At 43.9% G+C, this 14451-nt stretch overlaps 2 protein-coding genes across 2 annotated transcripts; one reads left to right on the top strand and one right to left on the bottom strand.

Annotated features, from left to right (window-relative positions):
- The first annotated feature begins 866 nt into the window (after positions 1 to 866).
- hsp90ab1 (heat shock protein 90, alpha (cytosolic), class B member 1) lies at positions 867 to 6471 on the top strand. Its single transcript, XM_067241407.1, has 12 exons — positions 867 to 995; positions 1924 to 2067; positions 2157 to 2363; positions 2462 to 2621; positions 2696 to 2829; positions 2926 to 3240; positions 3626 to 3791; positions 3876 to 4066; positions 4461 to 4608; positions 4734 to 5002; positions 5442 to 5775; positions 5899 to 6471. Exons 2-12 carry the CDS (start codon positions 1924 to 1926, stop codon positions 6009 to 6011), a joined length of 2181 nt encoding a protein of 726 aa, XP_067097508.1. The 5' UTR covers positions 867 to 995; the 3' UTR covers positions 6012 to 6471.
- A 1724-nt stretch (positions 6472 to 8195) lies between these two features.
- On the bottom strand, positions 8196 to 13477 carry slc35b2 (solute carrier family 35 member B2). Its single transcript, XM_067241887.1, has 4 exons — positions 13264 to 13477; positions 11757 to 11944; positions 11492 to 11652; positions 8196 to 10110 (listed from the first exon to the last, which is right to left on the bottom strand). Exons 1-4 carry the CDS (start codon positions 13281 to 13283, stop codon positions 9181 to 9183), a joined length of 1299 nt encoding a protein of 432 aa, XP_067097988.1. The 5' UTR covers positions 13284 to 13477; the 3' UTR covers positions 8196 to 9180.
- Positions 13478 to 14451: the final 974 nt, after the last annotated feature.

The raw sequence follows: 14451 nt of genomic DNA, 5'->3' as shown, positions 1-14451 counted from the left end.
GACTGCGTTTGACATTCACGTGACGTCACTTTTTAGGCGGGTTTTTCATGGAAAGTGCTGGAAGAAACAAATCGCGACTGCTTTGCTATGAAATATTCTTCCGTGACATTAAAAAGATCCATTAATGATACTTGTTTAAATACGAAAAACAAACCATAATAGCGCAGCGAGACTTATCAAGACTTCTGCAAGTGTTATATTAAATTAAATACTTGATATTTACTTCAGTTCTCGTGGGTCAATTCTGATGTTGTTTTAAAGGTTATAGTATTAAAATGAATTGAAACCAACCGTCACATGGATACAGACATGCCTTTGCTATCAATGTGAAGTCATCATAATTGACGCATGCTTTTTCTTAAAATTTGTCATGTCAGAAGAAGAATTCATAGGCTAATCTAATTGTCCATCCTTTTTAGTGCCGTTAAATTGAAAATGGGACTGGTGGTGTTTAAAAAAGTGTCACTTGCATCTTCTAAACTTTTGCAAGACACAACCCAATGACGTCCTTTATACAACTGTAAAATGTAGTTCAGCAGCGTGAATATGATTGCTACATCCCATTATAAAACGAGTTTTCCAACAAAGCATATGGTCGCGTTCCAATACAATAGCTATACCTATACCCTTTCCCTCGCGTAATTCTAAATAATCGTAGACTAATATACTAATTTAAGATTTATATTATGTGCCACATTGATAAAATGTGATGGTAGACATACAGATAGATTAAAACAGCTAATCCGATGATGGGATGTAGACTACCTCTAAGTGTCTAAAGGTGAGGAGGCAAGGAGCTTGTCCATGTTTCTGGACTGGACCATCATCAGGAGGTCTGACTGGCGGATGGATACACCCGCACATTCAAACAGGGAGGGTATAAAGATATCGTTCTTTTAAAAGGAAATCCCTTTCTATTTTCCTGCGTCAGAGAGCAGTGGGGACTTCATTTATTGGCAGCATTTTATTCAAGATAAGTCAACGGAACAAAGAAGGTATGCTTAATCCCAACCAGAACAATAATGCTCGAAAAATGTTTAACGTTTGTATTAATTCGCATGTTCTATCAACACCACTGCCTTGAATCACCTCCTCGCTCGGTTTTTATTAAACAATAAGGTCGCAACATACTGTAATTTGAATTAAATACATTTGATATCTTGGTACTGTAGCTTTTAGTTGCTAAGTTGGATGTGCGATCAGTGTTTTATAGACAAAAAGTTACTTGATATTTTATTCATTTTAGATGGCTAACGCACTAAAAGCGGTCAATCATGCGGCAATATGTGGCTAGCTAGACTAACCTAGTAGGCTACAGTACAGCAGCAATAGTAGGTAGTTGGGTTAAACCTGTAGGCCAACAAAAACGGATAGCTAGCTATCGTTTTGCGAATATATGGCTATTTAGTGATTTTATAACATTTGCAATGTGTGTGTCACATCAACCAACGTTTTCCACCACTGCACTGCCCGTGATGGACGTAGTAGTTAGCTAGCGAATGACACTGCTAGACGGCTGAGCTAGCTCGCAAGCCAGGGCCTCGCGAGTCCATCTTTTGACTTTAGTAGGTTGACGGGGGAGACTTCGGTGCCTTATTTAGGAAGTCAATGACTTCAACGTATTGCTGCTAACCAAGGTTACAGGAGGCACAAATAACCATGTTGTAAATAAATTGGTACTGTCAAACTGTTTGACCGCAAGTGCTGCCTACTGTGTAGGCTACACACGTGCTAGCGCCATCCATTGTCTGCATCATGGTGTCGCCATGTTGTTCGACCATTCCGAATTACACTTCCTGTAGTTAAACGTTAACCATGTTCGAGGAAAAAAATTGTGGTAAAGGCAGTGATGTCTCCCATAAAATGTAATTACATTAGTTGTGTGTAGTTTTAAACAAGTCTTTATTTATTTATTGTCACCAGATGCCTGAAGAAATGCGCCAAGAGGAGGAGGCTGAGACCTTTGCCTTCCAGGCAGAGATTGCTCAGCTCATGTCCCTGATCATCAACACTTTCTATTCTAACAAGGAGATTTTCCTCAGGGAGTTGATTTCTAACGCCTCTGATGTAAGTGGGACTAAATGTGTAGTTAAATGCCTACTACATGTGTCCTTAATGAAACACACACTGACTTTTTGAAATGTTTCATTATTTAGGCTTTGGACAAAATCCGCTACGAAAGTCTGACCGACCCTACCAAACTGGACAGTGGCAAGGATTTAAAGATTGAAATCATTCCAAATGTGGCCGAACGCACCTTGACTCTTACCGACACTGGAATTGGCATGACCAAAGCTGACTTGATCAACAACCTGGGTACTATTGCCAAATCTGGCACAAAGGCCTTCATGGAAGCCCTACAGGTATGTTGCTCAAGGACAGCCTTTTATGCCACTATTAAACTGCTCATTAAGGTAATGTAATCAAGACCAATGCATGACCACCCCTCTTGTGTGGACAGGCTGGAGCTGACATCTCCATGATTGGGCAGTTTGGAGTGGGTTTCTACTCTGCCTACCTGGTGGCTGAGAGGGTGACTGTCATCACCAAGCACAATGATGATGAGCAGTATGCCTGGGAGTCTTCTGCTGGAGGCTCCTTCACAGTCAAGGTTGACACTGGTATGTTAACTTCGATGTAGATTAGGTTGGTCTAGTGGCTGTACAGGGTCTCCAAAAATGCTGTTCATTCGCAGGGGAGCCAATTGGCCGTGGAACCAGGGTCATTCTGCACCTTAAGGATGACCAGACAGAGTACGTAGAGGAGAAGAGGGTCAAGGAGGTGGTGAAAAAGCACTCTCAGTTCATCGGGTACCCAATCACCCTCTTTGTAAGTATTGCTGTGATGCAGTTATAGTTGAAATAACTGGATGAAAAGTTAACTTGATGGTATCCATAAACTGACTGCTACCTTGTGTATCTTCAGGTTGAGAAGGAGAGGGATAAGGAAATCAGCGACGATGAAGCTGAGGAAGAGAAGGAGGAGAAGGCTGAAAAGGAGGAGAAGGAAGAGGCAGAGGACAAGCCCAAGATTGAGGACGTAGGCTCAGACGACGAGGAAGACTCCAAGGACAAGGACAAGAAGAAGAAAAAGAAGATCAAGGAGAAGTACATCGACCAGGAGGAACTGAACAAGACCAAGCCCATCTGGACCAGGAACCCTGACGACATCACCACTGAGGAGTATGGAGAGTTCTACAAAAGCCTGACCAACGACTGGGAGGACCACCTGGCCGTCAAGGTAAGCTCACCGAACGGGGGAGAGGAGGCAAAACCGTGCTTTGAAGCTTCCATTCCAAAATCCAAATTTGCATTATTAGAATGTAAAAATGCAGTTAAATTGGTTATGTAACGTTGGGTCACAGCAGGCACATACTATGCAGTGGGCTAATTGACGAGCATTTTGTGAAGAAATTAAAACGGGTCGAACCATAATCATTATTTGCCCTCACACAATGCGCTCAAATGTATTGAGGTCAGTCACAATTTCGGGAGTATATGCAGCCAAAATGGTTGCCATTTCAAGCCCTGAACCCAGTACATGTATGGAAGTCTTATGGTTTCCTATGTGCCTAGTGTGTACTAGTCTGGTAAATGCAGCACTAATTCTGACCCCCTCCCCACAGCACTTCTCAGTGGAGGGCCAGCTGGAGTTCAGGGCCCTGCTGTTCATCCCCCGCCGCGCTCCCTTCGACCTGTTTGAGAACAAGAAGAAGAAGAACAACATCAAGCTGTACGTCAGGAGGGTCTTCATCATGGACAGCTGTGAGGAGCTCATCCCCGAGTATCTGAGTAAGTCGGCCCTGCCTTCCCCACTGTCCCTCTGTCTCAATGTCAAGTTGCTGGTGTCCTGAACAAAGTCTTGTGTCTGTACAGACTTTGTGCGTGGCGTTGTGGACTCTGAAGACCTGCCCCTCAACATCTCCAGAGAGATGCTCCAGCAGAGCAAGATCCTCAAGGTCATCCGCAAGAACATCGTCAAGAAGTGTCTGGAGCTGTTTGCTGAGCTGGCTGAGGACAAGGAGAACTACAAGAAGTTCTACGATGGCTTCTCAAAGAACCTGAAGGTAACCAGTTGTGAAACACAATCAAAAACGGAATTCCATTAGCCTTTCAGTGGTTATAATTCAAATTGTTCTCTTTTACAACTGCTGTCCTGGTGCTCTTCAGTGCATCACCCCGGACTGAACCGAAGTTCCTCAATTGGTAGATGTTGTCCTGCGTAAAGCTTCATAGAACAGTGGCATTTGAACAGATGTGCCCTGTAGCCATAACCCCAGTGTGGTTTCAGTTTAGCATCCTTGCGATCCAAATGTGAAATATTTAGTACCAGTACCTAGTAATAGAGCTGAGATCCCCTTTAATAAGGAAATGTGTACTAGACTCTGAGAAATGATGGCACCTGTGTGTTATGACAAACGAGTGAATGTTGATGGGGGGGGGGGGGGGGTGTGTCTGCAGCTGGGGATTCACGAGGACTCTCAGAACCGTAAGAAGCTGTCCGAACTGCTGCGCTACCACAGCTCCCAATCTGGGGATGAGATGACCTCCCTCACAGAGTACCTCACCCGCATGAAGGACAACCAGAAGTCCATCTACTACATCACTGGTGGGTGATGGTTCTCATAGTTCGCCAACATCTTAGGGACTGTTTTGAATGGCTACATTCAGGCTGTGAAGTTAATTTATCTTGATCTTCAAAATTCCTTTGTACCTTATTTATTTTCTTTAAAGGCGAGAGCAAAGACCAGGTGGCCAACTCTGCCTTTGTGGAGCGTGTGCGCAAGCGTGGCTTCGAGGTCCTGTACATGACGGAGCCCATTGATGAGTACTGCGTCCAGCAGCTGAAAGAGTTTGATGGCAAGACTCTAGTGTCTGTCACCAAGGAGGGCCTGGAGCTCCCTGAGGACGAGGAGGAGAAGAAGAAGATGGAGGAGGACAAGACCAAGTTTGAGAACCTCTGCAAGCTCATGAAGGAGATCCTGGATAAGAAAGTGGAGAAGGTGAATGATAATCCTTATGTTTCTGTTCTAGCTCCCGTGTCCTCTGGTTCTCCTTTTTGGGACTCGTTCAGCCTAGTCTGTCCCGTAGCAGTTGACTGCAATTCTTTTATTTTTGGTTGTGAACAGGTGACCCAGTTCATCCTAAGCAGAGGGTGAGTCCCTCCATGTAGCCTGAGGTGGTATCATCAGGTTGACTGCTGTGTGTTAGGGTGTTCTGGCTCGATGAATGCATAACAGTCTCGTTTCACAGCAAAAGACACTCCCAAGAAGCTAAAAGCCGTGTACATGGTGTTTTGTGATAACATTCTAACATTGATCATTTTACCCTTGTTTATTTTTCATGTGTCATCGAGTGAAATCTAACAACTTTTGCAGCATGCGTTTTGACTGTATTGACTACATGGCTCCTGTGACTAACGGCTTCTGATCGGTCCTATAGGTGACCGTGTCCAACAGGCTGGTGTCCTCACCCTGCTGCATCGTGACCAGCACCTACGGCTGGACGGCCAATATGGAGAGGATCATGAAGGCCCAGGCTCTCAGGGACAACTCCACCATGGGCTACATGATGGCCAAGAAGCACCTGGAGATCAACCCAGACCACCCCATTGTGGAGACCCTGAGGCAGAAGGCCGACCTGGACAAGAACGACAAGGCAGTGAAGGACCTGGTCATCCTGCTGTTCGAGACGGCCCTGCTCTCCTCCGGCTTCTCCCTGGACGACCCCCAGACGCACTCCAACCGTATCTACAGGATGATCAAGCTTGGTCTGGGTAAGCAGGCTTGTGCTGAATAACTATAACAGCAACCAATAAGGTCTGTTCATGTATGCTACTCATTAGGCTCCATCTGTGAACACGTCATCTGGATGTTGACTTGGCCTCTTCTGTTTAAAGGGATTGACGATGATGAAGTACCCACCGAGGAGCCAGCCTCTGTTCCTGCCCCCGATGAGATCCCACCACTAGAGGGCGATGATGATGCGTCACGCATGGAGGAAGTGGACTAACCCACCTCAGCTCTACCCCCCCCCCCCCCCCCCCCCCCCTTATAGCCTAACTTTATCCAATTGAACATCTGTTTTATTTGCCCTTGAAAACCTGGTCAATGTCCTCATGGTAAAAATAAATAAGTAACTCATGTTGTCCAGTGGACCAGTGTTGCTCATCCAGAGCTTTAATCTGCGATAATTTAGAATGCGGTTCAATTTTGTTGTTCAAGCTGTATGTAATAGTTAATGGTGGGAACACGTTTGAGAAAAGAAGTACCCTGTTGCACTGAGTTTTAAATATTGGACTGGTAAATGTGTGGACATGGGGAATTGGAACATTCCATTAGACTGGAGGAAGAGGGGTCTGTTGCAACATGCACGATGCATGGAGAGTGACTGCAAGTTCCCTTCACCTGAATCCAGATGTCTGTATTCAGTCTTTTGTTTGCAAAAATTAAAAGATGTACCTTCAACATTATTGCTTGCTGTGTTTCAAACATTGTTGGGCTGAGCAGCCTGAACAAATACGCTGGGTCCTACAGATGACATCACCTGCTGTTCACCTTATCTGTGTTGGTAAAACTGATCTGGGGACCATTAAGGCCTTCTTTCCAGAGCACTAAATTAATAGTAATATACACCTTGTTACTTGGACTAAGGAAACATTTGTGTTAGTCAGCCCATGATAGCATTGTATTCATACACCTATTTAAAAACAAATATTTAGTCACCTGATTAGTATCCTAGGGTAGAAAAGGATGTTCACAAGATCTTGGAACAAGTTGTGTGGGTGCCCACTTTCCAGACAGGTTGAGTCACAGCACCACAGGGTACTTTCCATGTCATTCACGTACTGGAGGTCCGCTTTTCATGGAACCCAGCATCTTATAAGAATTGTAATTTAAATGTCAGCCAAGCAACACCTTTAGAAATCCTATGAAACTAGCTAATTCAATTATTTTACTCCTAAGAGTTCTGGTGGTCTTCACATGTATCCATTAGGGGGGAAAAAAGTGCCTGCAGTTATACATTATACCCAGCTACTCAGTTTAAACTCGCATCAATAACCAAAACTGGTTCTGCAAACAGAGATCCTTCATTCAGGATTGAGCAACAAGGCTCTAAGATGTCTGGGAGTGAAATTGACTTGGGTTATTGGTAAGGCAGACATTTAGATCAGGGAAGAGGTAGTAAATCAGAGAAAAGACAGGTTAAGAAAAACACCTGGTTAAGTTTGCACCCCTGCAAAGATCACAAACACACTTTTGAATATTTTGTACCAGCTGAACCTTCTATTTGGTCATAATATCAATAGCTATTTGGTTTACATTACGTTTATGTTCCCCAAGAATGAAAGTCACTGATAAAGAGTTACATACAGGCAGCTATACTGTGGTTTAGTTGCACAACCACCGTCACATACTCAACACTGTCAGTTTACACATGCTGACAACCTAATTACTACACAGGAAATTTGCCATGGGAAGGAAAGTTCAAACATTTTTATGAGAGAAAATAGCATAGCATACAACCTGTGGTACAGCCCACCAAGTCATGACCTTTCTGGTGAATGTAGGACATCATTGCAAACATCACACCCATTATATTAGTAGTCTGTTCCGATACAACAGTAAGCGTCCTGAGGAGTTAAGCCCTGACATCCTTCCAGTCAGAGTGAAAGCTCTTTGTGACTGGTCCCCCCCTCCCCCGACAGCCCTGTGCTCCCTGCTCTGCTCTCCCTCCTCTCTTGCATTACTAACAAGAGGAGAGGAGGAGCTGGCGTCAGCTAGCCAGACGGAGGGGTGAGAGGTGAGGGGAAGTTCCCCAAAAGAGTATGTGAAATCTACACTTACACGCAATAGTCGGACACTCACATCCAGTTAGGACCCGGTGTTTGGGGGACAACACAATCCAGGGGCAGATTACAGCTATAGGGGCATAATGTTGCTAATGGAAGAATCACTCCATATGTGTCAGGGTATAAAAACCATGAATGATTTTATAGATTAGAGAACAATGCACTAGGGAATATTCTTCAAGGGATGACATAGGCTGAACACATTTCATAGGGTTAAATTACCATACCACCAATAAACAATTTTCAGAACAACCTCTGAAGGTCAATACTGTTTGATGGAAAATTAATCATTAGCACCTGCTAATTAGAAAGACATTTATTGTATCATATTTAGTCACAGAACAACAAATCCACCACAGGTCCATGTAAATCTTTACTTGTATTTTATTAATACAGTGTACAAGAAGAAATATGACAAATTATGAATATATATATATATATATATATATAAACAAACTAATGACAAAAAACGAATGTATCAATAACATTGCATTTCCCTTTATGCTTTCAGAAGTCCACTATGTGAAGTCTTCCCTGCCTCCATTCCATTCTTGAGGGCAACATCTCCACTTCAACCTCCTCAAACAAGCCCCTTCTGAAAAGACCATGGACAAACAAGTAACGCAAGAACACACAAACAGTACCGCGTATTGACATGTTAGTTTTAAGTTAAGTAAAATATCTTCATACTCCCTGGCAATGTGCAGGTATATGTACAAAAATACATTGACATTACCATTTTCATCATCAGTTTCCTCTTGTAACAGTGCAATACAGCTGTTAAAACTATAATATTTGCTTTGGGTGGATGGAGTTGGGTCACCCATTCATACAAACAAAGCTATAATGCTATTGCATACAGGATGTCTACTGTGTACATTTCACATTTTGTAGCGTGAAGGATTCATTCATTTCAGCGTAGCAATGACAGGAGTATTCATGAATAAAACAACAATTTCAGATGGTCTGCTGACAGAAAGCTATAAATGGGTTTGCAGGGAAAACCATTCCCCTGTGGACGGGGGCAACCCCCCCCCCCCCCCCCCGCCCAAATAGTACGTCCCAGTCCCAGTAACCGTTCTTCGTCTGCCTGCTAAACCACGTGGTGGTGTGAAGATGGAGCCTGTCAACAGCAGAACCTCTCTCAGCAGACAGCCTAGTGTGCGTATCAAGCCAAACACCTTCAAACAGGAAGAATCCCTTTCAGTACCCTCAACCATACAAAGTAGAAATCCATGTCACGAATACTTAAGAAGTCAAACAAAGAGACGCCAACAGAAAAGTGCCACCAAAAACGTGGCCTCAGTTCTCCCGCCTGACCCGACGCAACTACACCTTCTGTAGCGGCTGGGCCACCCTGCGGCTCGTCTTGACGCGGCTGCGAGCGTACACGCGCAGGAAGAGCGCCAGGAACACCACGGCCACGCCAAAGCTCCCCACCATGGTGACGGTGTGGCCGTACAGGAAGCAGGAGAGCAGGATGGCGATGGCCTGCCGCAGCGTCATGATGATGGTGAAAACGGCGGCGCCAAACTGGGCGATGGTATAGAAGATGAAGAGCTGTCCACAGGCCGAGCACACGGACAGCAGCACGGCGTGGAGGGCAAACTCAGAGTGGCGCGTCATGAACGCCAGCGAGTCAAAGAAGGCTCCCTGCTCCAGCAGAGATCCCACCGTGAACAAGCAAGAGAACAAGTTCACCCCGAACATCATCTGAACCGACGACATCTTGTACTTGAACAGGTTGTCCTGCCAGTTGGAGGTGAAACTGTCAAAGACGATGTAACCAGCCAGGATGACCACCCCGCTGAAGGTGGTAACTGTGGAGGGGTGCTTGGTGGCTGTGCTGGACAGCAGAAACATACTGACGCCCACAGAGATGAGGGCCGCGGTCAGGTATTCCCAGTACTCGTAACTCTTGCGGGAAACTATCTTACCCATGAGCATGACTGGGATGACCTTGGAGGCCTTAGCCAGCACCTGGGTGGGGAAGCTGATGTATTTGAGAGCCTCGTACTGGCACCAGCTGCTCAGGATGTTGGACAGCGAGGCGAACGAGTACTTGTACATGGGGGCGCCATGACGAGGCTGTTTGAGCAGGACACACCAGAGGCCTGACACGGTCAGGGCCAGGATACGGTTCATGAACACCAGGAACTGGGAGTCCTTGAAGCGCTCGCCTTGGTCCTCTGGTGTGGTGGCCCCGTACGAGCGCGTCATCACCCGCTCCTGAAGCACACCCCATGTCAGGTAGGAGGCCTGGAGAGGGACACAACACAACAATCACTGATATGGGAGTGCCTTCTCATTAATCAGTGGGCCAAATTGAATAATTTCCAAAAAATACACAGCCAGATGATTAGTAGAATGGAAGACGTCTAAGATAAGAGGCCTTTCCATCAAAGAGCCTCTAGTAGATGCACATCCCCCCTCACTCTTAAGAATCAGGAAGCTACATCTGAATTATACAACAAGTAGTTATGACCTCAAAATCTTCCATTGATGATACCCTGGGTAAAGACCTCTTCATAGTTCTATTAAAGATATTAACACGCAACATGTTTTATCAGTAATCAGTTTTCATTAAAGGGTAGGTCAAATTCCCTGCATACTGAAAATTAACTATCCACTTTCTATTGTGTTGGTAGTTAGCCAAAACAGTACTTCATCCCTAAAGAACACTACCGACATTGCCACCCATCTCTACTTCAATCAGCACTGTATCAGCATTAAAATATCAGAATGCCTGCATCTGCTAAGTGACAGTGTGCTCAAATAACGCAAAGTAAAGGGGTCATGTAGCAACCATTCAAATTCTGGGGGGGGGGGGGGGAACAGGCTTGCATAACACATTTTCTAGATATATGTTTAGACAAATTGCGAATTAAAATGGTGTCCAGCCCTGTGGCTGTGGAAATATATTCCATGGAGAAACGGACTCATTATCTAAGGACTAACGCAGGGACCCATGATCAACGCTGGAGAAAATGGACTGTACACAAGCGATAAGGTCGTGCTCTCAGCTGGTCTGGATCAAAAATTGTAAAGAGAGAGTAGTGCCCCCCCCCCTATTTTCCTCCTTTCTCTTTTTGTTCTTTCGCTCTGTTATGGAGTTTGTCTAGTGTAATATTGTTTGTAAAACAAATAAAAAGTAAATAAAAAAGAAAGAAAAGTTGTCCTTGGCTAGATACCACGCTCACTTCTCCAGAGTTAGATTCGGGTACAAATACAAACTGGAATGTTAACCACTCCTTTGGAGTGGTATCAAACATTTACCAAGTGTTTTTGCGTTGACAGTTATATTTGTGAAAAATGTATGATACAATCCAGAGGAGTGGTTTAGTGCTTTTTCACAGTGGCACAATGAAGATTTAACATTCCTGTGTATTTGTACCTATTATTTATTTTACAAATGTATTTAAATATTATGAAGAACTGGGGGCAAGAAGCAAATAAGTCAAGTAGTGTCTATATCAAGACCAGGGTTGAGTTAAGAAGTGTGTGAGTTTTAACCATAGGGCTTTAACAAAATAAAAACTAGTAAAGGTTTGTTGTTAATTACACTTTAAGGCTTTGCAGAGACATAAATAATGTTGCAGATGGATAAAAATCCAAGTGATACTCTGCTCTGGAACTCCACCTGTAGTCCAGCTGCACAGAAGACCAGCTTGATGGCCTGTTTGGTAGAGGACCCCGAGTCGGCCTCATTCCGGGGTGCTATGGACACATCATCCAACAAGCCGGCTTTGGATTCACTCCCAAACACACACGCCTTAACGACAGGATAGCAAAGGCCATGACCTAATCGAAGGCAAAAACAAAGAGACACACCAGCCTGTATCAGCACCTGCGTCAAGATGGATGACTATCGATCACACTAAATAGAAGAGAGAAGCCCCACACACCTGTTTCTAGGTAGTTTATACGCTTGAAGTAGCCAATGAGAAAGTAGCCGGGGATGATGATGGTGCAGTAGCCAAGCACGTTGAGGAAGAAGCGAAAGAGCCAGACGTCCTTCCAGTCCTGGAGCAGCGATGTGTCTTCACCTGCAGCCAGTGTCGACGACAGCAGCCACAGCAGCCCGGACCAAACCCTAACAACACACACACACACACACACACACGTCACACACAGCACCACCCTCACACACAGCATCACTTATTTAACACACAACTGGATTCAATGTTCATTTGATCAAATGCTTATAAAAAGTCCTGTTCCATCATTGAAATGAACAGGTTACAATTTCTGTATAGATTACCCTGGTTGAATGTGCGATTGGAAATTTACATTTACATTTAGTCATTTAGCAGACGCTCTTATCCAGAGCGACTTACAGTAAGTACAGGGACATCCCCCCGAGGCAAGTAGGGTGAAGTGCCTTGCCCAAGGACACAACGTCATCTGGCACAGCCGGGAATCGAACTGGCAACCTTCTGATTACAAGCCCGCTTCCCTAACCGCTCAACCACCTGACTCCCCAAATGTGAAATAATTTTTAAGACTCAATTTCAATGGTCTGTGTGAAAATCACTGGGGATCCCCCATTGGAGAGCATTATCCTCTTGGCTATATCAACCAACACACCTCGAACCTTGAAAATCTCTCCTTAAAAAGCAGCATGTCAAAAACATGCATCAATAAGAAGCCACATAGAACTCTCCTCCAACAGACCTTAGAACAGCCACATATACCGGTCACAAATAAACCAATCCATCTGCTGAAAACCTAATCTGGCCAAGGGAATGTGAGATTCTGTTTGTCGTTGGACAAACTGTACTGCACATTCACTATGAAGGCCTGTCTGCCTGCCTGCCACAGAGGCTCTTTGTGTAAATCTTTTACCCCTGCTTGGAAAGCCAGGCAACAGAGTCCAGACAGCCCACTGCAGTACGACCTGGGCTGTGAACAAGTCATTCATTACTTTGAGGAATGCACTGCTCTGTATTGCAATTTCACACCAGAGAATAGACATGTTTACTTTTTCAGAGGTTTTGGTGCATCTTTGATTGCTACGTTTACTAAAAGTACAGTACTAACTTTAAAAACAATATCAAACAAACATTTGCTCCACAATTTGACAGGTTAAGATTCAAGTAGCAATGTAATTATTTCTTAGAATAGGATGTACCAAACATATTAGAAATAAAATCACCATCTGACAGAATGAGTACACAACACATTTTAAGCTTTCCAAGCTAGCCTACGAGAAATAACACAGCGGAACTACAACATCTAACTTAACCAGCTAGTTTTGTGAGAGGGCTACATGGTAGCACATTCACAAGGACGTGCTCTGAATTGCAGTTAGATAGCAAGCATGTGCTAAATCAAGGCATTAGAACTTAATTGTGGCATGGAACTTTAAAGTCATGGGGTTAAGACTTCAGCATCAGCACAATGTCTTCCTACCTCCAAGAAAAATATGTCATTTTCCCACGACCAACTATTCTGGCCTGATACCTGGCGTTGCAAACACGCCCAAAAATTCAACTGCTTTTGTTCCTTTGAAGCATGTAGACACAAACGGAGCTATACTGGCAGAAGTCTTCTTAAATGAAGGTGTCTGTATTCGTGTGTCGAACCACTTAGTTTGTTCGCTAAGCCTGCACAACTATCAATTGCTGATGTGTTCACTTCGGGAAAGTGTTCCACTCCTTCTCAATGGAAGACGGAAGTTACGTAAAAAGGGTACTATTCCCTTGCGCGATAGTGCCGCCTATAGGGCTGGATGATAAATGCACGACACATTACATTTAGTAAAACTAGTGCACAGTGCCCGTGATGCAGTCGGTGAAGATGCCAGTGAAACACACAAATACAGATTACTTAACACTGCACAGTGCAGCTGGAGCCGAGTGCACCAACTGGGCGTAAAAAAAGGTGTACTAAACCCTCACTAATGTGTCTCTGTGTGACGGCTCCAATGCTTCAATCACTCCCCTAGCCTAGTTAAGGTCCTCTAAGTACATTTTGATTAAGATGATAAGTTAAAAAGTTTATTTTGGCCTAATAGACGTTAAGAAATAAAGTAGCCTACAAAATTCGTACGAAAATTGCTCCTGTCGTATGCACGTTCGTGGATCGATAATATATCCATGCCTCCAGAAACCTACCAAGGAGGATAAAGTGGAATGAATAGTGCCCGTGTCCGTGAATTTGATAACTATTGTTCTGTTAAACATACAGAATTCATGAAATGAAATCATTTTAATTGCCTTTAATATCAAGATAATAAATATTTCTTTGCGTGCTCACAGCACACACACATTTTATTGTGTTTACTTTTTGGGAAGGCAAGGTTAATCATGGAAAACATCTGCCATTGAAAGTTAAAGATGCACAAACATTAACATAAAATAATCTCAATCATAAAACGTACCATTAAAAGTGAAAATTAAAGAACAGATCTTAGAATATTTTATCTCAATCCTGAAGCAAGCTAGCTCTCAAGTCTTCTCACGGTGTGTTTCAGGTGTTGCCTAGCACCCAATTACTTTTGATAGAAAGCGTAAAACACGGTTCTGCTAAAATGGCTTTAATTCCAACACAAATAACGACTCTTAGAAAGTTAACAATTTATTGGTCGCCGTTGATGTC

Source organism: Osmerus mordax, chromosome 8, assembly GCF_038355195.1.
Source record: "Osmerus mordax isolate fOsmMor3 chromosome 8, fOsmMor3.pri, whole genome shotgun sequence".
In the NCBI taxonomy this organism is placed as follows: domain Eukaryota; kingdom Metazoa; phylum Chordata; class Actinopteri; order Osmeriformes; family Osmeridae; genus Osmerus; species Osmerus mordax.
The sequence above is the reverse complement of the archived record's forward strand: the minus strand, read 5'-3'. Positions and strand labels throughout refer to the sequence as shown.

Bases quoted from the DNA above. Each gene is read 5' to 3' on its own strand.
- slc35b2 (XM_067241887.1), bottom strand. From the start codon at position 13,283: ATGACATATTTTTCTTGGAG. The intron at 11,945-13,263 runs GTAGGAAGACAT...GTGTGTTGTTAG, and splicing joins ATGACATATTTTTCTTGGAG to GGTTTGGTCCGGGCTGCTGT. The intron at 10,111-11,491 runs GTGGAGTTCCAG...GTCCCTCTCCAG, and splicing joins TCTGTGCAGCTGGACTACAG to GCCTCCTACCTGACATGGGG.
- hsp90ab1 (XM_067241407.1), top strand. From the start codon at position 1,924: ATGCCTGAAGAAATGCGCCAAGAGGAGGAGGCTGAGACCTTTGCCTTC. The intron at 3,241-3,625 runs GTAAGCTCACCG...CCCTCCCCACAG, and splicing joins AGGACCACCTGGCCGTCAAG to CACTTCTCAGTGGAGGGCCA. The intron at 5,003-5,441 runs GTGAATGATAAT...TCGGTCCTATAG, and splicing joins TGGATAAGAAAGTGGAGAAG to GTGACCGTGTCCAACAGGCT.